Below are 25,826 nucleotides of genomic sequence, written 5' to 3'. Positions count from 1 at the left end.
TGAAAGAAATAGATCAAATTATAAAGACAAGCTGCTCCATGGCTCAATGGAAGAGCTAAAGAATGAGGAGGAATGAACAGACAGGTCTGATTAAGATTGAATTAAAAATACCAGCTGTGCCTCGGGGAACGTTGCTGTTCTCAAACACAAATTCCAGAATCCAAAATGTGGTGGTGATTTATGCTACTTCGGTTTAGTTTTCCATCAAGAAACGAGGCTAGCTAAGAGCCTGAATTCCTTCAGAGCACGTTGTGACGGTGCACTCCTTCCTTGCCCCCCCCACCCCCGCCATGTGCTCTTCCTCCCCCTCAGGCTGACCTCCTTGTAAACAGCACTTGGACAGGGGCTAACTGAGCATGCGCCAATTAAAATCCATCTAGTATGCAAATATGGCTATGAGTCAATCATCTTACTCCCATAAATAGGAGGCAGCCCAGAGCCCACTGAGCTCTTCTACACAGTTGCAGGCTGCCCTGCAGAACCTCCTCTTGAGCAGAGACACCTTTCAAGGTTACTCCTCGAGGTCAAGAGATTCCTTACCTGCGACAGATCCTTGGTAAGTGACGCTGATAGCACGCTAAAACTTTGTAACTTTGTTAAGTTACCTCTCTGATTGATTGTGCACATAATCCTTAGACACAAACCTTAGACATAATCCTTAGACACAAACTGTTGACTAAGTCTGGGTCTCCCTAACATCTGCTTTGCAAACTTTGCTAGGTTACATCTCTGATTGATTGTACATGTACTCCTTAGACATAAACTGCTGACCAAGTCTAGGATTAGGTTTGGATCCATCCATCGGGTCCATTCTGAACCTTGTGACTCAATGGGAGGGTCTCCTTGCTGATTGGCTGCGTATCCTTAGACATAAACTGTTGACCAAGTCTGAGACTAGGATTGGATCCATTGGGTCCATTCTGAACCTTGTGACTCAATGGGAGGGTCTCCTTGACATTGTTGCCCAACCCTGTCCTCCACGCAGTAAATAACCTGGGTGAACCTTGCCATCCGACCCTTGTTAAATCACTGTCTTACCTCAGTAAAACATATTGCTGCTTCTCTGTTAATGAGTGAAGTGCATCGCTCCTCCTCACTCAGGTGAGACATGGTAACCATGCCAAGATGAATAGGCTTGCAGCTGATCTGCCTCCCTTGTTTGCCTTCTTAGAAACTGTGGATTATAACAATCCACTGAAGTGTCAGATAAGCTCACTATTTTTGTTTTACCCTTCCAGTTTCTTCCTTTTATTTATTCTGTATGTTTCCCCTTCAGCCGCTCCTTTTTACAAGTGAGATTTTTACAATATGTGGAACTTGAATCAGTCATCGACTTACTTTATCCAAACATATCATTATCTTCCTTTGATATTTCGGGACATTTTAATATTTGACTTTGTCCTGAGAAAAGGTACATTTTAATGTGTCCATCAGCTCAGTGACAAGGGCCTTTCCTCTTCTTGCTGCTGAACAACCTGTATCCAAAGTACAAGCAGGCTGAGCTGCAAGCTCTCTGTAATGCTAGATAGACTTTTGTTTGAGGTTGTTTTCTGGCTCCCTTTTACAAGACAGCAAAGAGAATCAGATAGATCCTCCTCCCTTTCTGATTATAAGGATGTAACTGTGAGGCAAACTCAACAAAATCTCCTTATTAAGTAAAACTTGTTCTAATCATTCACTAAGTTTTAGAAACTGATTACCAGACCAGGGTCTGCTTTACACATCTTCTTGGATTTTTTGATTTTATATGCATATTTTATATATATATATAATATAAATATAATTTTATAAATAAATTTATAAATAATAAATATAAAAAATATATATATATATGAGATGCTAAAAATGTATGCAGGGTTAAGAAATGCTATATGTATATAATAAAGAAGTTTAGTAGTATAAAAACGTTAAATACTAAACGGGTTGATCATGAGGCCTTTGGAAGGAATTTGAACTCATTATCACTGGTGAAAAAAAATAAGTGTTTGACAGATAGCAGTTGGCCATGTTAATCTATTGTAAATATTAAATCTCTTAGAGATTATAGCGGAAGATTTTTCTGTTTGCTTTAGTAATAACCTAAACAGTGGTCTCCTGAAAAGGTCCTTTCCAATGGACTGAATTGTATCTTCCTGAATGACCGCTTCCTTCTATGACAGAAGTTAAGAATTATACAAACGGGTAGCGTCCTAATAAAACTTCCCACAAAAGAACAGAATTAAGGATAACTCTGTAAGGATCTTACTCTTTGCTTGACACCTTTCCTGCTGTAGACTGAAAACTGCTTGAAAGGAGGAGAATTTTCCTTGCAGCATTGTCTGCTGGCATTTCTTTATATGAAAGGTGAGACTGATCCTTAAAGCTAGCCTATAATAAAAACCTGTGGAGGTGGACATCCATGTTCCACTCTGGATACACTTGGTGGAAAGGCAGCTTGGATCGAGAGCGGTAGCTGTTTTACAGAGGAACGAGCTGGGTTCAGGGCTGCCTAACCACTGAGAATTGTTTTCTGTACTTCGATTTAGTCTGTCAGCTACAACAAACAGAAAAGTCTAGTCTCCTAAAATGCTTTTCAAAATGGACACTCAAGTTGTAGACTCTGTTCTCACGCCCATTTCCACTACTATAGGCGACTAGCTCAAAAGGGAACCTACTTGCTTGGCTGGTTGTAGACAGCGCCAGAAGCTCTCTGGTTGCTTCACAGCTCCTATCACTTTTGGTCTTGCCTGCACTGGAAAGTTTGGCAGAGAGGCCATTCTAACAGCAAGCAGTTACTGGTTTGGTGATGTCAATGAATTAAAATCCTATCTGGTTGCCTGTGCCCAGGCAATATCCTTGTAGCATTGTATCAGCAAATGATGAGCAGTCATATAGGTAAGAGCAATGTTAATTTTCTTCCTGTGGCATGTGGCTTAGTGAAAGATTTTTGAAATAGATTGTGAGACACCATTGCTCCTCTTTGGCAGTTGTAGGAATCTGAGATTGAGTTTCTTTAAATCCCTTTCTACTCCAATCTACTTTTTGTTTTTCACCTCTACTGCTGTTACTCCTGTTGCCAAAAGCTTAGTTGTCACACAGACACTGGAGCTCTTTTGTCCGCTTAAAGGGCAGGGCAAATTATTCTTTGGTATCTGCAGAACTATAGCAACAGCCAAAAATTTAGGAAGGTTATTGTGCATGAGTAGACCAAGACAGTGAATAAAGTGAACAAGCTGTTACACGTAATCACTAAAACTTTACAGGGTGTAGCACCAGTTTGGGATCTCTGCAGGCACTAAAGAAAAGAACTAGATTGCGATGTAAAACCGTGATGACCAGCACTAATGTCAAAGCTTTCAAATACGGAAAAGCAAATTCCTGGAGTTGTGTGCTGTGTTGGACTGCTTTGCTCTGCCAGACCCCCGATAAAAACAACTTTGATGATACAGAAATAGGGGTGAATGCTATCTTTGCAGTCAGAAGCCTGGAGAGCAGCAGGCATTGAGCAACAATTTTGGCATTTAAAATGTTGGTAATGGAAGTGGCTGCCATCAAGACACGCAAAGTTATCAGACAGCATTACAATCCTGCGCAACGTGGAGGAGATGGATGGATTCTGGAAAAAGGGATTCCTCAAGGGTGACGGAATGGGCAGTGGGATCCATGTCCCAGTACTCTCCATCTTACTGATTGCCATCACACATGCAAATCAAAAAGAGCATGTCCACACGTTTTGCAGACAATGTATTGAAAGCGTGATGGCTTATGAGGGATAGGTTTCAGCAAAGAAGCAAGTTTTTCTCAAAATGTTTCCCAGATTGGCACATTGATATTAATGGAGGGGAAGTAGCAATGGTAGTTCTGAGAATCCTGATCAAGTCTGCCGTTTCAGGCAGCCAGTGCGCGGGTGTGTGAGCAGAGAAAAAAATCATTTAACACAGCTGAAGTTGCTAACAGCATGCAGCATAACTCCACCAGCAATAGGATAGGGGAAGGTAAACGCCTCAGTTTACTACACTCGGGTACCACTTGTGGTACTTCTGAGGGTGTAGCGATTGATGGTCTCAGAGAAGGAACTGACTTGGAGAGGTGAGCAGCTTCCCATGATAGCATACTGCTGGATGCTTTCCAGTTCTGCTATTCCCCTACCTCTCCAAATCCCTCGTGTGGTGGTGAAAGTCTGCCTAAAATGTATGGGCAAACATTGACTGCATCTTGCTGGAAGAGGTCTGTGAAACTACGTCAGGAAACTGGAAGGAGGGGAGAACTACTTGTGAAAAGATCTACACCAAGTCCTCCAATTATTGCACATTATTTCCCCTTTTCTCCAGCAGAACTCCAGGGTACAGATAGCGCAGTTGCAATCAGGACCTTGAATAGCTGCCCAAACTCATTTGGTGAATCCTCTTCTTGTCAGAGCATTTATGGGTGCTATCCATCACATCTCTAGGTTTGGGAAGGCAGATAGTCTTGCGCTCTCAGGTCACTTGAATTGCTATTTCAGCCTCCCCATGGTTAAAAGCAAGGGTTTGCGGGCAAAATTGGTGTTTAGCAGTGTTTCTGGCTGTTCTATTCTTTTACATAATTGCATCATGCAACCATTTCACACCCTAAAAATAAGCCCAGCTGTTTTAAAGCAGTTCCTCTGGCCCAGGGTCACCACTCCGTGACTGCCAAGCAGCAGTTTCTCGCCTTTTGCAAAAGCTGTCTGTTCTCGATGAGCTCATTAGCTGCTTCTCAAAGGCTTCACTTTCCTCAACGGCCTTGCTTGCCTGTGGGAAGAGCAAAATTTTCTAGCTTACAGCCCCCCTGAAGTCCTGAATCCCTGGGACACAAGACCCTACCTGCCACGTCCTGGGCTTGCACTGGCTTCTGCAAGCCAACACCTCCGGGGGCTGGAGAAGCCGCAGTCGCTCAGAAACGACGCTGGCTGCCTGAGGCTGGTGCTGGAAGGAAGAACGACGCCAGTATCTGCACCCAGTGCAAGCAGTGCCTCCAGGGTTGTTCCAGCTCCTCGAAAGGCCCTTCAGGAATAGCGGCAGGCTCGCTTTGCAGGCCAGGGGCACAGACAGAAAGGGAAAGGCTCCAGAGCGGGCCTCGACTTCTGGTACCTTAGATGTTGCTCCCAACTTGAGACGCTTGGGGTAGGAGTTGTTTCCCCTTACTGCTAGATGGCAAAACTAAGTCAGCTGTCTGGGCTCAGCTGTTTTGGCATCAGGGTGGAGGAGTCACGCTCACGCAGTGCCACTCCCTGAGGGCAGGACTTGGAGCGGGGACACGCAGCTAACCGCAGCCAGCCAGCTCTCTGCCAGTCCTATTGAGTATGCCCAGGTCAGCTCGACCTCCGCCAGGCTCAGACTGAGCGCTCAGAAACAAAGGCAGCACGAAGCAATAGCCAGTAACCAGAAACTCATCCGCTCCTGAGCTTGCCACCTCGCCCTCACGACTCTCGACTGCTGCCTGCTCCCTGATCATATGCCAATAGGAGAACTGGAGAGCGGCTCTGTTTAAACTCTCCGTCGGAAACAGGAGAAGGGACAATGCCCTGTTCATGTTTCTCTGGGCTGGGCTGTTTACATAACCCAGGCAGCCCCTCTGCACTGCTTGCACTTCATTTACAACCCTTCGTTTAAGGAAAGAGCAAAGCGCCCGTACCCCTCACCAGCACCAGCCTGCCTGGGCTCAGGCTTGCAGGAGGCTCTGCGCCCTTCCCCACCTCCCCATCCCCTTGGGCGCATCACTCAGTGCATCTTCCAGGGCCCAAGAGCAGCACAGTTCAAAGAACAGCAGGCCAAATAATTCCCTGCTCTCATCTGCAGTATCTTGCTTTGGTTCCCTCAAAATATATATTTCAAAACCCTTAACGCTACTGACATTAATGTAGCTTTACAAAACATACATCCGCCCCCAGCACGTCTGGATGTGCAACTCCCAACATCTTCTTGGCTCAGCACAGACCCGTCCTGTTGTTCATGGTGCGAGCTCCTCCATGGGCCTCGTCCGTGCTGGTGGCTGGAAACGCCATGCTGCGGCGAGGACTGAAGGTGAGGGCTTGAGCTCAAATGCAGCTCCCGCCTGGAAAGGAGCCCCCAGGCAGGTTTTTGCAGCTCTTCCCTGCACCGTTCTTTTCCCAGCAGTGTGATCCCGGTACAGGTGCCCATGTCAGAGCTGGCCTCGGGTGCCGGCAGCCCAGCCCCGGCCGGGGCAAGAGGCCACCAGTAGCTCCCATCTGCACAGCGCTCCTCCTCCTGCACATCTCACCATAAACCACCTCTTCTTCTCCCTCCCTGAAACTTCTCCTTTCTTCTAACACCACCTGGGAGAGGATTTTGGCGTGAAAAGTTGCCATAATGCTGGTGCGACCACTGCCCTCCCAGCTGCCGCAGCTCTGCGGATACAATGCTACGCGGCAACACCTCCCGCGTTCAGGCAAATTCCCCCTGCCGGCAACCCAAGGGCTTCTCCGCTCGCCCTTGGAGACTGGTCACAAACGCCAAACTCCTTTCTAAAAAAAAGGAGTCTTCTTCGAGCTGCCCTCGCTCACCCTGACTGACCTCCTGCCCAGCTATATATCTCATAACATGAGGGATGGCTGGCATCCAGCTTTCTGGCCCTGGTGAGATAAAGCACCGAAACAGCCCTATTTCACCATCCCTGTAATTCAGGGAAAGGGAAGCTGTACTCCATGACTGCTTTAGCCTTTGATGTATTTTGATGTGGCCCGTAGCTTTGTAATTTCTTTCCATATCATTACAGGATAATGCTAAGTGTGTGTTAACATAAGAGCTGCCAAAGATGTTTGAAAGGCCTGATTGTCCCTCAGCAAGGGAAATCCTCCCCCTTCCTGCCCCATGCACTTATCGCTCCAGAAATTCATCCTTGTTCTAGCTAGCCAGAAGTGCAGTTGCCCTTTTGGTGGTGTTTTTTTTGTTTGTTTGTTTATTTGCTATTTCTGACATTTCTGCTGAAAAGGGAATAGGAATAGGAAAATTGGCAAAACACATGGAAACTGTGCAAAGTGACTCCATGTAACAATATTCTGAGACAAGGCAGGCCAAAGAGAAGGTTTAAATTTGTTTGTCTGCTTTAATATTTTTAACAGATGTTAGCCATAGAAGAATTGTTATTATTCATTTACATGTGTGAGTGCCTTTTGATGAGGAATTGATGGGAGTATTCTGGCATTGCTTTTATACTGACATCCCCTCTAGCCAGATGTATTAAGTATACAGATAAAGGACATCAAACTCCTTTAGAAGGAAGGCTTTAAGAAGTTCTCCAAGTTATCTCTAAATAGTATGCTCATCCCTATAGTTTCCCAAAGCCTTGGCTTTCTAGGTTGTTTTTAAAACAATGGTTTTGAAAGTTTTTTCCCATTTTATCTTTAAAGTGAAGCTTCCCACCATCACTGAAGGAGCACTTCATCTTTCAATGAGATGAAAAAGAGTATCAGTGGGAGTGACTGATCATGGTCTTGTTTCATGCAGTGGCAACTTTCAAGCGGAAGGTTAAAGCAGCTCATGAAAGATTGTACTGGCCCTTAAAAATTTTGCTATGAGTAATCATCTGGGAACATAGCTTATTTATGTGACCTCTTTGATATGCCACAGATCAGGAAATCTCAGGGATATCTGTTTTACGTCAGTCTAGATCAACAGGCGACCACACATCTCCAACATATGCTGAGTTTCTACACCAAACTCAGCATACTTCACGTAAAGTCTTTCTCAGCCTGGATGTTGCTGGCAAAAACAACCGTCTGCTATTTTACTTTCTGAAAGGACGATCCTTGGTGTAGACCAGTGTGCTAGGAAGACAGCCCGTGGTAACTCTTCTCATGCAAAGTTTTTAAGGCCATTGCCAAGCACAGAGAAGCCAGGGCTCATGTCAGAGCCACAGCGCCCAGCTCGCACCTTCCTGGGAGCGCGGCTGGGAGCAGCAGAGCTGAACTTGCCTACAGCTGTCCCCATTTCCTAGGAATGGCCAAACACAGCTGGCTTCGTGGTGGTAAGGGATGAAATCATGAATAGCTGTCGTTTTGCCACAGTCTGTCTTCTTTTTAGCCTCTCCGTCCTTCCTATAGCTGCAAAATCCATGACTTCCAAGAACATATATTGGTCTGAGCTATAGGAAAGCCCAGCTGGCAAAGGCAGCAGAGGCAGGGTTTCGCGTCTTCGCTGTTCCAGCCTGAGGGGGCTGTTAGTTGTCCAGACTGAGGTGCTCTGGGCTGAGCCCTTTTTAATTCTTTTGAACGAAAAAAAACCAAACCAACAAACAAACAAGCCCACTTTTCTCCTATGTGGCTTTCAATGCTTTTGAACTAAAAGATCTCTCACTTTTTCTGTGCGGCTTTTAGAAAAACACAAACCGTTCCCAACTGCGGTTCCACTATCACAAGTTTGAACGTACTCAGTGGCTGCAAAAGGATTAGAAGGGAAAGCGCTAACTGTGAAAATATTAGAAAATATTTGGCTGTTTTTACCATACGTTTGGAAGGTCAAGGAGCCTCCCTGCTCTGCAGCTGAAGTCTAAGCTGCTCCGACGCAAAATGTTTCCTCTTCGGCGAGCAGAAACATCGCCAGACTCTGGGCTGCTGCCTTTTCCTTCCCCTCCGATAGGCACTGTAAACCACGCGGCTGCTCATAACTCTCTCAGGCCTTCTGCGTTGCTCATTTTTCTTGCGAAGATCATTTTAAATCCAGATTAGCGTCGCAACCCAGCTCACGCTGCAGCTCTACAGCCACAACTGCGAAGCAGCAAGGGCAAACGGCTGCAGGAAGAGGAGGTGGCAGAGCGACGCCAGCAGCGGGCCACGGAGAGAAATGCCTCCAGCGATGTCTCTGGAAGGCGCGATGATTTTGCAAGCGGCTTGTTCTGGAGTGACGGCCGGCAGCCGTGCCGAAGATACCCGCAGTTCCAAAACGGTGGCGTGCGGGGACGAGAAAACCTCGTGCCCTCCGTGAGGTAAAGACAGGCCTGAAAAATTATGCTTATGGGGGAGAGAGGAGGAGAAGAGAGAGCGATAGCTGTGTTTGTTCCTTCAGGTTTCTGCTTGGCCTTGCTATGTTTAGACTAGACCGGACGGTACGAGGGGTGTTCTGTATCTCAGGGTGCCTTGGGAAGTGGGAGTGCCCGTTGTGAGCCTTCAAAACTCCTCCCGGCCAGGGTTTCCGGACATACATTTGATGCTTTTGACCCAGGCGGTGCTGCGCTGTAGCCTGACTGAGGTGTAAGCACAGGTCTTTTTTGATCAGTTGTTTTGCCCTGGGCTTTTTTGGCTTTTTTGGTTTTTTTTTTTGCTTTTGCTAGCAGGGTCTAATCAGACAAGGAGCTGAGGGAAAAACAAACTTCTTTAAGCGCTGGGAGACCTCTGCCCTTTTACCGCTGAAACAGGAAAGTCCCTCACTGCTCTGATAGCGAAGCTGGAGAAAACAAAACACAATGTTCCTCGTACTTCTAAGCAGTTGCTGGAAGGAAAATTGCTCAGTTCTGATATGAAACTATTCATCTTACATGGAATGCTTGAAAAATGGTGGCATCTCTGCTTGGTGGTTGGAGAAATAGCAAGCTGGGACCTTGTTATAGCCTCTTTGATTGCCTTTATCCCTTGTAAGGAGGCAAAAAGGGAACCAACCAATTGTTTCTTATAAAGCCTATAAAAAACATGAGATCTACCACATAATTTCTGTAAACTGCTTATTGTTTTCTGTACTAAAGAAGTTTAATGATCCCTTTGTCTTAACCTGTTTTCTTTTTCCCCTGGGCTAGAAAGAAAATTCTTTGAATGAATGGAGAGGAAGGAAACAAAGCAGGGCGTGCGATCACTCGCAGCTGTCCAGTTTTGCAATGACAAGCAGACGTTAATATAGTAGGTTAGTCCCAGCATTCACATGTGAAAGCTCCATTGTCTTTTTGCTGTATCCTGATGGATTCTGCACGTTTTTATCTGAGCAAAACTCTCACTGCTGTTTGCTATGAGAGTTTTTTTTGGCGAGGATTGACCAGAAGATCAAATGCACAGTTCCCAGCCTTTCCGGAAGGAGTGCTGCCTCTGAGACCCTCTCCGTGTCTCTGACAGTCATTCTGCAGCACTCATCCCCAAATAAAGCAGAACGGTGCAAGACAGATCTCTACCTTTTATACTTTTTCACATCCTGTCTTCCAATTGCAGTGGCGTTTTCATGCACGGGCTTTCATCGCTGCTGTTTCTGCGCGATGGCAGTAAGTCTTGCTCGGTGCCCGACCTGCAGTCGAGAGTCTTTGCGCAGAGCGATGCATAGTGAAACACTGTGATCCCTGACGCCTGGGTGGTTTGTAAAACATGTGTGTGCAGAACATGTGTGTGCAGAACAGCCCAAGTCTGCACACGCAACATCATCAAGAAAGACGTGCCTTGGAGCTTGCCAGGAGCGGTTTTAAACCAGATGCCACAGCAGGAATGGACTGCTGGGCTGTTGAGATTTGTTCCCCCACGTGGCCGCTAGTTCCCCTCTCTTATCTCTCATGCTAGTTCTCTACAGGCGCTCCAATTTCCTCATAGCGTATTCCTGGAAAAAGGAGGGTGGGAACAGAAATACTATATAAGCCCTCTCTCTGTCACTTCGCATTGCCATTGTGCACAGGGTAACAGGCAAGCCAGAGCCCTCCTCTCCTGGTTTTACCCACCACATGCAAACCTTTCCTGTTCGATTAGAGCAAACCTTTGCTGCCAGCTCCTGCCACATCAGCAAGGACTAAAGCTGACCAGAGGAGCTTCTGATCAGGAAATCAGGTTTTCTGGGGTGTGGAAGAGGCAGTATGCTGGATCAGATTCATCTGCTGGCTGCCGTGACGGTTCTGGGCGTCCTGGAGCAAGGTAGGAACCATCACTATGCAGAACTAGGCACGTGCCCTAGCACTGGTTGGGTCAAGCTACCATATCTCCACTGATTGCCTTTCACCTCCGTACTTCATTTCTGCTGTTGTACCGCCACTGCCCTGCTTTTCAGACAGTGGCCTGATAATGAGTCTGGTTTTTGAAATTCAACAAAATGAGTCTTTGGATCACCAGTCTCATAGAAGTCTTTCCTCTGAACTAACATCCTCTCTCAGTTTAGAAATTTCTTGGTAGATCTTCTCCTCTGGAAACATGTAGAATTTCACAGTTTGATAAACAGGTTTGCAGCAGTTCTTGAGGTTTATGTAGACTTCAGAATAAAAAGAGCATTGCAGCTCTGGAAGGGGGAGCAGCAGGATGCAGTGGGTCGCAGGGAATAGCTCTCAGCCACGGTTCCACATTGCATGGCTGTGTAATTCAGTATCTGGGTGGCTTATCTGAGCCATCATTTCCCTACTCAGCTATCAGGATTTGGAAGAGAAAAAATTAAAGATTTGTAAAAAGCTGAAACTGGCAGCAACAAAGTGCATCTGAACGGTATAACAATTTCTACTGATAATGGCCAATCTCTTAATTATGCAAGCAAGAAATCGTATCTGCTGATCGTACATGACTGCACCGTCCTTGCTTGACTGTCACTGGGTCATTCCTTTTCCGTGTCTGAAACTTCTCCGGGATATTAACCCAGCTTTCTCTGCTACACAGGGCTGCAAAGTTAAGAAGGGGCTGCACCTCTGTCACTGACAGTTTTCTGATCCTGCCAAGCCCAGCCAGATGATTGACCCATGCTTTTTTTCTCTCTTTCACTGCAGCCTACTTCTTCCTCCAGGTGATCTATGCCAGGCGGACGTTTGGCATTTCTCCTCCGAAGATTTCAGGCCCACCCGAATTTGAGAGGATCTTTCGAGCACAGTAAGAACCTTCTCTTATAAGATGGTTTTTAGACCTCGGGTGTAACCTCCCTTGCATTGCCATTCTTTTCTAGGTGGAGTAGTTCAGCAGTTACCCACTTCCCTCAGGGTTATATTAATGAATGTAAGAGTCAGCATTGGGACTGTGTTGGCTCATGAGTCCTAAAGACACCAGCCGTTGCTGATAGAAACCACACCAGAACTCTCTGCTGTGGAGAGAAGGGCTGTGAAAGATAGAGTTGTTGGTATCTGAGTCTTAGGCTGGTTTTAGGCAAGTGCTGTCAAAGCCTAAGGCAGCTTCAGGACTGCTCTCAGCTCCACTCAATGGTATGTACAAGCTCCTGGAGAGCTCTCAGCAGGAGCGGGGAGGGGATTACTGGAATCTGACATCCCTGCAGCAACTTCTGTGTCACGGATGCAGCTGCAGAGGAGGCAGAGAGGGAGGAAGTTTCCACTTTTGCTTTAGCTGAGCAGCACGAAAAGAACAGGGGACCAGGATCAGGATCTGCCCAGCCATCACCTTCTCTGCTCCTTTGCCAGTCTAGATGCTCCCAGCTTGGTCTTGTGTCCATTGCCTTTGGGGGGGACAGGGCACAGCTGTACAGACAGTCCTGTACAGACAGTCCTACCACCTGTGGGCTTCTTTGCACTCCTGCATGAAGCCCAAGCTGCTATGTCCTTATCTGTATAAGCTGCACCTTCTCCTGAATGTGTGCATGGGCTGGTGGGGTGGACCTTGATGCTGAGACCCAATCTTATGGCCCTCAGGCTGCTTCAAATCCCTCATGACGGGACCTGTTTCTCTAGCATGTGGAGCTTTGGGTCCCTGCCGTCTCTCCAGCACTTCATTCTTGGCATTTATGATTGAGACTTTGTGGCTTGTACTGCTGGGTTTAAGCTGCAGCACTTGGGGAGCAGTGGTGGGGGTAGTTCATGGAGCCATTCAGTACAGTCTGACCTGGGCATCTGTTACTTAACTTCCTGCAGCCAGGGACTGGACCTGGAGACCCAGTTCCTTCCACTGTATAATTCCTGCAAATGAAAATGGGAAGGGAACTGTGGGAAAAGATGAAAGCCTGGAGGCTTTTTATGGAGGCATCATCTCTTAAATGCAACAGTTTACAGCCTCTGGAAACTGCTAGGGGAGGCAAGAAAGAAAGATCTTCCTCTTTTCCTTTGTTTATGGTCTTCCTCTTTCCTGCCAGGGTGAATTCCTCTGAGTATTTTCCCATTTTCCTGGCACTTCTGTGGCAGGCTGGCCTCTTCTTCCATCAAGGTGAGAATGGCCTCTTACCTGGTTTAACACTGGATCTGTTCCCTTTAGCATGTCAGCAACGTTGGAGCAGTCCTCGGGGCCTGCTCGCCTTCTGAACAATAACTTAGGCGGTAATTCTGGCTCTAAAGGGACTGTAGAGCTGGAGGACACAGAGCCTCTCCAGCTCCACTGTTGGGCTACCTGCTTGGCTCAAAGTAGCTCTCAAAAGCCTTTGGATTTGGTCGCTGTGATTTCTCTTCTCTCAATTGCAGGTCTGGCTGCATCCTTGGGTCTGCTCTATCTCTGCTCTCGCTACTGCTACTTTATGGGCTACAGGGCATCGTCGTCAGAAAGGTAAAGACCTCCTGCTTGAGTAAGCAGTAGCCACTGGGGTTTTTAATTTGGGAACATCATGTGCTTTAGCAAGGGGAGGCTCAGGACTCCCTCTGCCTTTTCAGGCTGCTTCAGAGCCCCAGAGCGAAGCAGCCCTGCCAGAGCTCTCTCCCGAGCATAATATGGATTTGGCACAGGGCTGGGGCCAAAGAGACGGATACAGGGTGAGAGCGGAGCTGCTCTGAGCCTGCACGGATGTGTGCATTCCCTCTAGGCGGGAGCAAGGCACGGGACCCTGTGCAGGGGACAGGGGACAGCCCGGGGCTGCCGTTGCACGTGCCCCTCTCCCGGCTCTCTGGGGAGGACGGCGCTGTTCCCGTGCGGGAGCAGCGGCGCTCGGTCTCAGCGCGCTTGCTCTCTCCCGCCAGGCTCACCCCCATATACTTCGGCACCGGAGTCCTCTGGGTCCTCGTTGCAGCGGCAGCCCTGGGCCTCTCGCATTTCTTCCTGGCTCACTACGTGGGGCTGAACGTCCTGCGGCTTCTCACAGTGTGACACGCACCTCTGGCCCTCGTAGGTGTCTTCTCCTTCGAGTCCTGCTCCCCCTGACCTCACGGTAGCAGACTGGCTGCACCTGGTATTGCCCATAGTGACAAATGCACCTTGCCGGAGTTTCAAACACCTCCTTCCCTGCTGCCCAGCGCTGGCAAGGAGCCCTGAGATGCTCGGCAGGTATTCTTCCCCCACAGCACTATCTGTGCCAAGTGCTGCCTGTCCGGGCAACACCTAAGACGGGCATTTGTCTGAAAGCACCTGTGGGCTGGGGCGTAACGAGAGAGGTGAGGGATGAACAGGGGCGGCCACAAACGGATCGATGGCCGGGCTGTGCGAAGCACCTGCCTGCGCATCAGCAGAGCCAAAGAGAGTTTGTTAATGTCCTTGTAACAGTTGTTCACTATTGTCCGTAGACAATACTGCAAATCAGACGGAGCAAACCTGTAACCACTACTGCATATAATCTATATGCATATATATATGCAAAATTATATATGCATATATAATTTTGAATATTGCTGAGCCACAGCACGCATGAGAGCTACTGCCAATAAACAGCGCTAAGCTTGCTGTGCTGTGTTTTTTTCCTTGTGGGTCTACGTCTAGCGCAGAACGAAAACTCGACTGCGGGCTTGGAGCGCCGGGCGGCTGCCTGGGTTTCCCTGCCGCGCAGCGCAACGCAGGCTGCGAGCGTTATGTCCCGTGGGAGACGTGTTCGGCACGCTCGTAGCAAGAAGCTGATTTTCAGAGGTGCTGAGCTCTGGGATTCGGGGCTGATTTCCTCTGCAGCGGAGGCGCTCTGCACCAAAAGCTCGCCGCTGCTGGGGTGGCTCGTCAGGTGCTCAGACCTCCCTCTAACTTGGCCCCCCTGTGACAGGAGGGGCTGCGTTTTCCAAGGAGCTCAGCATTCAAAACGCTGGTCCTTTTGGCCGTCAGTCCTCGCACGTTTGCAACACAGCTTAGAAAACACCAGAAGCGCCTTGTGCTATAGTGCCCGCGGGACTTCACATCGCGTCCAGAGAGCAAAAATGACGGCGTTAACGTGCCGACAGTTCAACCGTGATCTAAAGCCTGCCGTCCTCTCCTCCCTTCCCCAGCGGTAGTCTTATCTTAGATTATAAGAACAAAAGGAGGGGTTTTGGAAGTGATTAATTTTTCACATGGTTTTCATTTCCTTCCTCGCGCTTTAATTGGCCGGCGCAGCAAAGCCCCCCGGCCCCTTTCCCTCCCTGGCTCTCCTGCCTTGCCTCGGCGTTGCCGGGTGCGTTGGCAGACGCTGCAGGCGAAAGCTTAAACGCAAACAAAAATAACTGTACAGCACTCATCTGCGTAAAGTTTTCAGCACAGCAGGGCCCCACCTTCACAGGAGCCCCCAGATGTCACAGCAGCATAAACAGCAACATAACTTTTTCTAGCAGCTTTGGTAAGACACTGTAAAAGGCAGAGACGCGTTTAACCCCGGCGGTGCTGAGCAAGGCTGGGGAGGGACAGACGCAGCACCTGTAAGTCAGACCCACCCAGTGAGATTTTAATTAGCCTTTACATTAATACGTCCCTCCATCTCCTAAAGTTAATTGCCAGGCCTTGCGTTTTCAGCAGCATAAGCAGTCGCCCGCCGGAGGGTTAAAGCAGAGCGAGCAGCCCCGTTGCCAGGGCAGCTCCCGATTCCCCGCCAAGCGGCGGCGCGGGGATGCTTTCCGGCTCCGCAGGCACAGCCTCCATCTTCTCCCCTGCAAGCGCTTTCCTCACCGCACGTCCCAGCCCGGAGGCACTACCCACCTCAGGCCCGCGCGCAGCGAGGGGGCTGCAGAGCGACTCGGAGGCGGCAAGTTAAGGATTGAGCGGCGAGGCTGTGGCAAGCCGACTTCTCACAGCGGATGCACAACAGACCATCAAAAATCCCAGCGCGCAGCAGCCGGGCTCTGGCCCCGGCCGCCCACTGGCGCTAGCTCTCCCCGCGGGACAGCGGCCCGGCACAGCGTCCCCCGAAAACAACTGGGGGCCGGGGGGGGGGGGGGCAGCGCTCCTCCCCTCCGCCCGCCGAGGCTGCCGTTACTCTGCTCCTGCAGGACTGCCATCAACCACAGTCGCGTTGGGCCGCGATTCGACGAGACAGTGAACAGCTTGGGGTTTGACCCGAGTGAAGACGCTGCGGCCGCGCGGTGCCAAGCCCGGGCGCTGCCCCGACGCTCGCTGCCCCCCCTCGTATCTGGTCCGAAGATGCTGAAAGAGTCACTTCCGTGCGATATTCCCGGCTGCGCCAGCCCACGGGTTTGCAGGTGGGGGCCGTCACCGAGCTGGTATAAAGACCCGCTTGTGGGCTCCAGTCCAGGAGATGCAGCTGCCCATCGGAAACGGGAGCGCTGCACCTTCTCCTGGTTTGGTAACTACCCCGGCCAAGGCGGGCGAGCCGGACCGCTGTGCCGGCCCGGCGGCGAGACGGGGAACGGCTGCAGCCGCAGGGAAGGTGGTAAAGCGAGGCGCTGAGCACCCCGGCCGCTCGGCGAGGAGCGCAAATTAAAGCAGAAGAGCCGCCCCCCCCCCCCCCCCCCCGGCTCCGCTCTGCAGGAATTCAGCCGGTCGCTGACGCGCCATGCCAACCGCCCTGAAGGGGTTTCCCTTGACAGTCCTCCCCGATAGCAGGCACCGTCCGCGGGGAGGGGGAGGCAGGGGGCTTCTCCGGGGGGCGGCCCCGCTCTGGGAGGGAGAGGAGCGGGCTGGAGGCCCCACAGGCCCCACGGCGCCGCCGGGGCCGGGGAGGCGCGGAGGCCCCTTGCCAGGGCCGCCGGCAGCCAGCGCCTCGCGAGATGGCGCTGGTAGTGCGCGGCGGCCGCAGCCGTGGGCCCGGCCGAGGCCTCGTCCCGCGGCCTGGGCGCAGCGGGAGGCCTGCCCGCGGCCAGCCGCTCCGGCTGTGCGCCGGGGCCGGTGCGGGGCATGCGCCATCGCGCGCTGCACCCAGAGCTGCGCCCACGGCAGCGCTCCCTGCACCCAGAGCTGCGCCCACGGCAGCGCTCCCTGCACCCAGAGCTGCGCCCACGGCATCACTCCCTGCACCCAGGGCTGCGCCCACGGCAGCGCTCCCTGCACCCAGGGCTGCGCCCACGGCATCACTCCCTGCACCCAGGGCTGTGCCCACGGCAGCGCTCCCTGCACCCAGAGCTGCACCCACGGCATCACTCCCTGCACCCAGGACTGTGCCCACGGCAGCCTCGCTGCACCCAGAGCTGCGCCCACAGCATCACTCACTGCACCCAGGGCTGCGCCCACGGCAGCGCTCCCTGCACCCAGGGCTGCGCCCACGGCAGCGCTCCCTGCACCCAGAGCTGCGCCCACGGCATCACTCCCTGCACCCAGGGCTGTGCCCACGGCAGCGCTCCCTGCGCCCACGGCATCACTCCCTGCACCCAGGGCTGCGTCCATGGCATCACTCCCTGCACCCAGGGCTGCGACCACGGCAGCACTCGCTGCACCCAGAGCTGCGCTCACGGCAGCACTCCCTGCGCCCAGGGCTGCGCTCGCTGCACCCAGAGCTGCGTCCACGGCATCACTCCCTGCACCCAGGGCTGCGACCACGGCAGCGCTCGCTGCACCCAGAGCTGCGTCCATGGCATCACTCCCTGCACCCAGGGCTGCGACCACGGCAGCGCTCGCTGCACCCAGAGCTGCGCCCACAGCATCACTCCCTGCACCCAGGACTGTGCCCACGGCAGCGCTCACTGCACCCAGGGCTGCGCCCACGGCAGCGCTCCCTGTGCCCACGGCAGCACTCGCTGCACCCAGGGCTGCGCCCACGGCATCACTCCCTGCACTGCACCCAGGGCTGCGCCCACGGCAGCACTCGCTGCACCCAGAGCTGCGCCCACAGCAACGCTCCCTGCACCCAGAGCTGCGCCCACGGCAGCGCTCGCTGCACCCAGGGCTGTGCCCACGGCAGTGCTCGCTGCACCCACGGCATCACTCCCTGCACCCAGGGCTGCGCCTGCGGCAGCGCGCGCTGCACCCAGAGTTTTGCCCATGGCATCACTCGCTGCACTCAGAGCTGTGCCCACGACTGCACGCACTGCACCCAGGGCTGCGCCCATGACAGTGCTCACTGTGCCAAGAGCTTTGTCCATGGCAGCGCTTACCGCATCCATGGCAGCACTCGCTGCACACAGAGCTGTGCCCATGACAGTGCTCACTGCGCCCGTGGCAGTGCACGCTGCACCCAGGGCATTGCCCACGGCAGCGCTCACTGCACCCATAGCGTTACTTGCTGCACCCAGAGCTTTGCCCACGGCATCAGTCGCTGTACCCAGAGCTGTGTCCGCAGCAGTGCGCACTGTACCCAGAGCTTTGCCCATGGCAGCACTCGCTGCACCCAGAGCTGTGCCCACGGCAGCACTCACTGCACCCAGAGCTGCGCCCGCAGCATCACTCGCTGCACCCAGAGCTGTGTCCGCAGCATCGCTCGCTGCACCCAGAGCTGTGTCCGCAGCATCGCTCGCTCACCCTGAGCCATGCCCATGGCAGCACAAACCATCTTGTTTAAAGTTTCACCTGTGCCAGGCCAGGCCCTGGTACTACGGTTACTGGAGCAGGGGCAGCCTGGGTCCTCGTTGAAATCCTCTCAAGGCAGCTTATTAAGGACATAAAGAAACCCTACAAGTGCTTTACAGACTCCTGGACTCCTTCCTGCTTCCTCCTTTTACAGCTGCCAGATCGGTATTAACAACGGGGAGGAAAAAGGTTTGGCCTAAGATATTTGGAAGCAAATTTGCTCCGATATGGCTGCAGCCACTGAGGTGAAGCAGCCAGCCAGGCTGGAGGCCAGCAAAGAGCAAAGAACCAGCGAGAACTTTTCTACCAGAAGAAAGGCAGACGCGTTGTACTTGTAAACAAGCCTCCTCCGCCTGGATCCGTCTTGTTCCCACGTGAGCAAACGAGCAGATGATGAAAGTGCATAGCTCTGTCCCACCAACAAAATAATTGCAATCGGCTGCCGGATCACGGCGCAGGAACCCAGGAGCCCAGAACTTGCAGGAACCCAGCCAAGCTTCCCGCAAGGCTTCAGCGCCGCTTTTCAGAAGTGAGCAGCTTATTTTTATCTCGAAAACTTCCAGGACACACACGTGTACTTTCTTACATGTCAGGTGGCAGCCTGTGCAGGATTCGTGCACACACAGGTCCGGTATGCAGACAGCTACAGATCACACGCAGCCCCAAGCAGCGCCGCGACCTCCGCGGTGCCGTGGGATTGCGGGGGGAAGGCACCCGAGTGTAGGGATGAGGAACGCCATCCCTCCGCAGCGCGGCCAGCTGGCACGGACCAAGCACACCCCAAGTTTCTCCTGGAAGCGCAAGTGCTAACTGTCTTCAGGGGGTGTTTGGGAGAGGAGGGCTCCGGCGGTGGGGACCTCACTTTGTGATGCTGGACGTCACCCGGGTTGCTATAGCACCAGCATCCACAACACCAGGAGAGGGGAGGCCAGGAAGTAGGTCGGACCAGGGTAACAATACCCAGGCGGGTCTATCTACAACTCAGCCTCCTCCAGGGAAGGGTGTGAAGCAGAGGAGAAATGCAAAGCGGGGGGGGGGGGGGGGGGGGGGGAAAGGAAAATTGAAGCATCCATAGTCTGAACAGTGCACTTCTTTTCCCCTAGAAAAACGAGGACTTTTTAACTTTTTAAAGCCACCTTTGTGTGTCAGTGCTGAGAGACCAAGACTAGCACCCACCTCCTGCCCATCTGACAACAAACCATAAGGGAATTCAAATGCTAATTTGTAGCCGGACTTCTCAATGGGTCTTTATTCGCACAGGGCTCCAGGATCAAAGCTTGCAGGAGCCAGCCTGCTGAAACTATGAGGAAGTTCATTTCTGGAGCACGCATGGGAGGAAGCTTTCCTTTCCCTTCTCCTTTCCTCATCCTGATCTTCTTACCGGCCTTGTTTTTACTTGTTTACGTTCAAGCGGCTTCAAGGGCAAGAAAAAAGAAAGGAAGTCGCACTGGAGTTGTGTAACAGAAATAACCACTGTCGTGACCCATTTTGTCTGCTGAGTCGGCAGAGGTCTCACTCTCACCAGAACAGCATTTCTGTGTTTGCCTGTGCGATCATTTTGAATTACGTATTGATCAATGCCAAAACTGTGAAGAACATTCTGGGCAGCAAGAGCCAGAACCCCATCGATCCGAACAAACCCAGAGCCACCCACTTCTCCTGCTCGGAGGAAGGAGCGCTCAGCTGGGGCGGAGAGGGAGCGCTGGGGCCACAGCCAGATGCACGCTGAACAGACGGCGAGAAGTTAGCGAAGCACTGACAGAGGCGGCCTGCGGCTGACCCGCGACGTATCCGGCGGCTGACAGCGTCGCGCGGTCGCACAAGAGGCACAGCTGTGGATGGAGGCGCAGGCTGTTTCCGACAGGCCGGCAAGAGCAGGCCCCGCGCCTGCAAGCAAACGTTCCCTTTACGACAGGCCACGGCCCTGTGAAGTTAAAACCATTCCTAGATGAGATGACGTAGTAAAATGCACGCAAAACCAAAGCAGTGTGTCACTTTGAACGTTAGCAGGTCCAGACGGGGAGGCTAGGAAAGTCCACACTTCAATACTACGGTTTGCCTCGTCTTCACCAGTTTTATACCTCCCAGTAATCACCGCTTGTTGGAGAGCACCGAGAATTCATCTTTCTCCCTGGTAAGGGCAGAGCCATAGTGTACGAGGGGGATGTGGCCTCAGACACACGTGCCCTCGCGTGAATGCCCTCCCTCGGGAGGAGAGCTGGGACATGCGTTGTGGTAGTTTAGGAAAGAGGATGCCCTGCTCCAGCCTCTGCTGACCCTGTGTCTTGCTGCGGGTTCTGGCATTTCCAGTGTTTATGTGCTAAAAGCTACGTAGGAAGAGTCAAAAGTAGGGTCAGCATTGAGGAAGACTGCAGAGTCCCTCAGAGCGCTCCTGCAACGGGAATCAAAACGAAGAATTGCGTCAGCAGCACGCGTGGCCTGTGCCTCAGCCGCGTTGCATGCTCATCGCTTTACTTGACAAGAGAAAGGTGGGCGACTCCAAACAGCTACGGCAACATTACCTGCGGGGAGTGGGAGATATAAAGGGGGCTACGCCAGCACCCCACCCCGTGCAGCATTGCAGGCTGGACAGTGATTGTGAGTCACTATCACTAGCTATGACACTAAGATGAATATGACACGGGGAAAGGGACTTTGGGAAATTGGGATCATCATGCCAGCAAGCACGAAACCAATGAGTCTCTGCGGTCACTGCTCCTGGGTCCACAATTGGTGAGTGGCTGAAATAGGCTCCATTTCATGAACAGGGGCAGTTAAATCCAGGGTCCTGCCTGAGCTCATCGACTGCAATGGGTTTCTGATGGCACCCCTGTCAGAGTGTGGCTGGCAGCCCTACCTGAACACCTTGGAAGCTGCTGTGGTACCAGGGCCTTGCGGGTCCTTGGCACAGAGTTCCCAGGTATAACAAGAGCTCGGGCGCTGCCCTATACGCTGGAAACGCACTGTTTCAGCTGTCCTGGCATAGCCAGTGCAGCGCACTCTCCCAAGATCGGACTCAGTCACCCCACTGTAAGGTATCTGCAGCTGTACAGCTCAATTCTCCTCCCGGGAGGAAGGCAGGCTCTTCAGACAAGGCTTGTTGCAATTGATGCAAAGGGACTATTGCCCACCTTCCTCCCAGTGGGTGCAACACTGAACCACCAAAGAGCTGTAAATGCTCTGCTTGAGCAAAGAAACCTTCTCAGGGGTCAGCCTTATTAGCTCAATACAGCACTGCATGGCCGCATGGCCTTTGGATCAGAGCTGACACGTGCCCACCTAGCTCAGAGTCAGGCGGAGAGCACAGCTGAAGAGTGTAGATACCTAAGCTGTACTGGAAGAGGACACCTCTTCTACTGCTGTAACTGCATTCACAGAAAGGTAGCTGTTACCAGTAAAAAGCAAAACGTATTCTGTTGATTCTCATAATTACCATGGTACAAAAGCCAAACGTTAACACTAATGAACAGAAGAGCATCGCACAGGTGAACTCCAAAATGAGCCCTGAAAGGACAAGATCATAGAGGGAGCAGAACAGAGGCATTTCTTCCATTGTCTCAGTGACTAAGGATGCCGAGCCTACGCTACGGATAAGGCGGCATAAAGGGAAGGGTGACCGGTTCAAACGGTACGGCAGCAGCCGCGGGGGTGGGGTGGGGCCTGAACTTAGGTATCTGCTTTTCACTAAAGCCGACTGTCTACCAGCCTCACAAATTGGCTTCCAGACAGGCTTCTTAGTAAACTACAGATTAGGAAAGCAGGGAAACAGGAGCTCCTGCCCAGCCTCAGTTACAGAGCAGCACTTGCAGCGTAATGAACAGACAGAAAAGGTGAAGAGGAAGAAAGTAAAGGTGCAGCGTAAGGAACTGAAAAGCTTCGTAATTTGCCCAAAACAAAAGGGAGACAGAGGCTGAATTAGCAAAGCTGTGAATTGGTAGAAAGATCATCAACGTGGCCATGTTATCTAATACAGTAGAACACATATCATACATATTTAATAGTATTGTTTAGCTTGTATTTGTCACAGCATCACATCTAGAGGCTGGTTCTAAAGCCATGGATAGTGATGGAAAGGTCCTAATTGAATTCTAGGGTTTTTACCTAGAGGTCCCATTATACAGAAAAACCTAAAAAGTGTTAGTTGTAAGAGACTTCCACGCGTTCCCCACTTACAGACCTCAGATGATAACGGGAGTGACCTGCTAGAGGTATTTGCTGAGAGTTAATCAGGTTTGCAGATTAACTGTTAGATCCTGAATTATACATGTTTATATGCAAATGCAAGAAACAGGCAACACGTTCAGGGTAAGACAGCACATAGCTGAGAGATGAAGGATGAGGCTTATGACAGAAGCAGAAGAACAAACAGATAACATCTAGCTAGGAAGGAGAGAAAGGAAAGGAACATAGAGCAATGGGGCTAGGATAGCAGATAATGAGTTCTGTCATCTTTTCAGAAGCAGATATTTAAACTCTGATCCCTGTCTTCTCCCTGAAATGGCCGATTCTTGCACACAATAGGATTATTGATAATTTATTTTGCATTGCAACATTACCACCAAAACCTACTCCGTGACCAGCATCTGCATCACCTGCAGACATGCAGTATGTACCACCTTCCGTATGTTTAGAAGTGTTTATGACCACAAACCTGGGCCGTACAGTTTCCCTATCATTTTCTTGCCTAGTAAAGAAACTAAGAAAGCTTGCAAGCAGCAATTTATGACTGGTACTAGGCAACATGTCCTGAGCAGGTAAGAGGCTACAAGGGAGAACTTTATTTGCTGTCCTTTGGTCGAGCTTAACACTTACATGCCTGCTCAGTTTTGTGCATCTCTCTGCAGGCTGGCTCGGTGCCCATGCTGCCCTGGTGGGGGTCTCTGCTTCCAGCCTCGCTCACCATGAACGTCATTGGAAATGTAGCACAGGGGCTGCGTGACTGCTGGGCAGACCATTTCTCCCGCAGATTTCTACCCAAGAGGCCTCCCCTCCGCCAAATCACCTATTTGCCCATTTTCTACCAGGTGGACTATAAAACCCGGCAGACTGAAGTTGGCTTAGATTACGGCCCTCCCCGGGCTCACTTGAACGAGGCTAAATTTATTTTCCGGGAAGGCAAGTGGGAAAAGGAGAACAGTTCTTCTCCCCAGCAAGCAGGGCTGCAGATGTCCTCTTCGCTTTTGTGGGAAAAGGCCAGTGAAATTCTGGAAAAGAACCAAGCCCTTTTGAAGGAAAACAATTACCTGAAGCTGCAGCTTGAGCTGCTGATGGACATGCTGATAGAAACCACAGTTCAGCTGTGTCTGTTGGAGAAGAAAGGGAAGGTGTCAGGCAGGCACCTTAAGATAAAAAAAGTAGGTAAATTGCTGATGCTTGAGTCCTAGAAGAAATTATGGAAGCAAGACTCCGAAGTGTGTATGTTTAACATGCATGTATAGCTGTTTCCTTGCTTCAAGAAGCCTAATAAAATCCTGAAGCAGATGTTTCCAGGGTGAGATTTTTGTCCCTATCGCAGTTGACACTCGCAAGCGGCCACATTCCATCGAACTGCCCTTCCTTGCAAAAGCACTTATCAGAGATGGCCTGTTGGGAAAAAGGCTGTGGCTGTTAACAACAGCTCCACTTGAAATGATAATTACTTTCATCCTCCAAACATGACATATATGTTGGCTAATTATAACTCTTCTGATAACTACTTATGTCTCAGTTTGCCTCTATGTATGGCTGCTGTTCTGCTGTTCACAGCCACACTCACCCCCTGGAAGTGGCTGTACCAACAGCCTGCTGGATGCATCAGCTTTCAAGGCGGGCAGGTATTTTGCCTATGCTAAATAGTAACTACGTATTTACAGCAAACTGGTATGACTTTTTTTGCAACACTGAATAATTACACTGGAAGAGCATGCACCCAGCAGAACATCACCCCAACGTGAGCAAGGGAAGATTTCCAATTCCCAGGAGATCTCTAAAGAGAGAGCTGTTGTCAGAATACTGTTTGATTACGATAAACACGATGAAGAATGTATTGGAGTCACCATTGTTTTGGGCAAACCACACTTTACTTATCACAAAAATTAGATTCCAAGAAACCAGCCAATCCAGCCCACTTCAAAGTCACGAAGTCACGTGGATCATGATGCACAAACAACACGGAATCAATTTTCCCTTGTTGTTTAAATGCAGCAATGGTGACTAAAAAAAACCCCATCAGACTAGTAAAATGACACTTAGTAAGCATACTCCAGCCTACGGTGATTAATAAACATGAAAGACAGACAAATATTACCATTAACCCCCTGTTAGAAACGCGAAGGCTACAGCATGAATTAGCAGAAGGGCTCAGTTTGTAGTAAGCACTCAGTCAGAAACAAAGCCGCGAAGAGGTGCCACACCTCCACGGTCCTAAGGTCACCGCTTATCTGCTCAATCACGCAGGCTGCCTTACAGCTATTTTAATCTCGAGCTGTCCGCACCGCCCCGGCTCACGTTTCTCTGTGGCAGTATTTTGCAGAGGGGCAGGAGCCGGCGAGGGCAGGGCCGCCTGAGGGTCGCCCCCCCCCCCCCCCACCCGGGGCGCTGGGGGATCGCAGCCCGGCAAATTAACCCGCCCCCCCCCAAGCAAACAAGCAGTCGTGCTGCAAGCACGGTCGGGGAAGGTCGGGCCTGGCGCATTTTCAGCCTCCGCAGCTCCATTGTTCGCGTTTCCGTGCGAGGCCCGGAAGGAAACGGCGGCTGCGGAGCTGCGCGGGCAGCCGGGGCCGACACTGCGGCCTGCCCGGCCCGGCCCGGCCGGCGACGCCATCTCGGCGTGGCGCCCCCGCCCCGGGCCGGCGGGGCAGCGCCCTGCGGCGCCGCACAAAGCGCGCGGCCTCCGCCAGCCGGGCCCGAGAGGGCTGCGAGCCTCCCCCCGCCGCCGCCGCCACCGCGGAGCGCAGGTCCCTCGGCGGGGGCGGACCGGCCCCGTGGGGGTGCCGATCCGCGGCGCGGAGGGGGCGGGCACGGACAAAGCCGCCGCCATGTCGGGATTTGGGGCAGGAAAACAGTCGACAAGGGCCCTTGAGCTCGCGCGGCCTCAGCGCGGTGCCCCCCCCCGCCCTCCTTTGGTACAGCCCGCCGGGGAAGGCGGCAGCAGGCGGGGCCCGCTGGCCCGCGGTGGGGCCGTTGCCCCAACCGCCCACGGCGGCGGTTGCAGGAGCGCGCGGGCTCCCGGCGGACACAGCGGCGCGGCCGCGCGCCTCACGCCCTCCCTCCCCCCCCACCTCAGCCGCGGGCAGGCGGCGGCCCCCCCCCCCACGTCTGCGTTGGGCCTTGGGACGTGACTGGCTGGTTTAATTTGTCACTCTGTGATTGGCTGGTAGCCGGTGAAGAAAAAGGAGGC

The 25,826-nt window shown here is 51.9% G+C and overlaps 1 protein-coding gene across 6 annotated transcripts; it reads left to right on the top strand.

Annotated features, from left to right (window-relative positions):
- The first annotated feature begins 445 nt into the window (after nucleotides 1-445).
- LOC104142294 (leukotriene C4 synthase) lies at nucleotides 446-14,479 on the top strand. 6 transcript variants are annotated; one of them, XM_068959219.1, is made up of 6 exons: nucleotides 446-556; nucleotides 9,748-9,851; nucleotides 10,673-10,834; nucleotides 11,668-11,767; nucleotides 13,294-13,375; nucleotides 13,783-14,479. In XM_068959219.1, the coding sequence occupies exons 3-6, from the start codon at nucleotides 10,777-10,779 to the stop codon at nucleotides 13,972-13,974; spliced, it is 432 nt and encodes a 143-aa protein (XP_068815320.1). In that variant the 5' UTR covers nucleotides 446-556; nucleotides 9,748-9,851; nucleotides 10,673-10,776; the 3' UTR covers nucleotides 13,975-14,479. The 6 variants fall into 6 exon arrangements, with proteins under 6 accessions (XP_068815320.1, XP_068815318.1, XP_009670445.2 ...); XM_068959217.1 differs by lacking the exon at nucleotides 446-556 and adding an exon at nucleotides 12,972-13,042; XM_009672150.2 differs by lacking the exons at nucleotides 446-556; nucleotides 9,748-9,851 and adding an exon at nucleotides 12,972-13,042 and having other exon boundaries at nucleotides 10,471-10,834.
- The last annotated feature ends 11,347 nt before the right edge of the window (nucleotides 14,480-25,826 follow it).

The sequence above is a fragment of the Struthio camelus genome, chromosome 13 (assembly GCF_040807025.1).
Source record: "Struthio camelus isolate bStrCam1 chromosome 13, bStrCam1.hap1, whole genome shotgun sequence".
NCBI classification, from domain to species: domain Eukaryota; kingdom Metazoa; phylum Chordata; class Aves; order Struthioniformes; family Struthionidae; genus Struthio; species Struthio camelus.
This window is presented reverse-complemented; position numbering and strand designations above follow the sequence as displayed.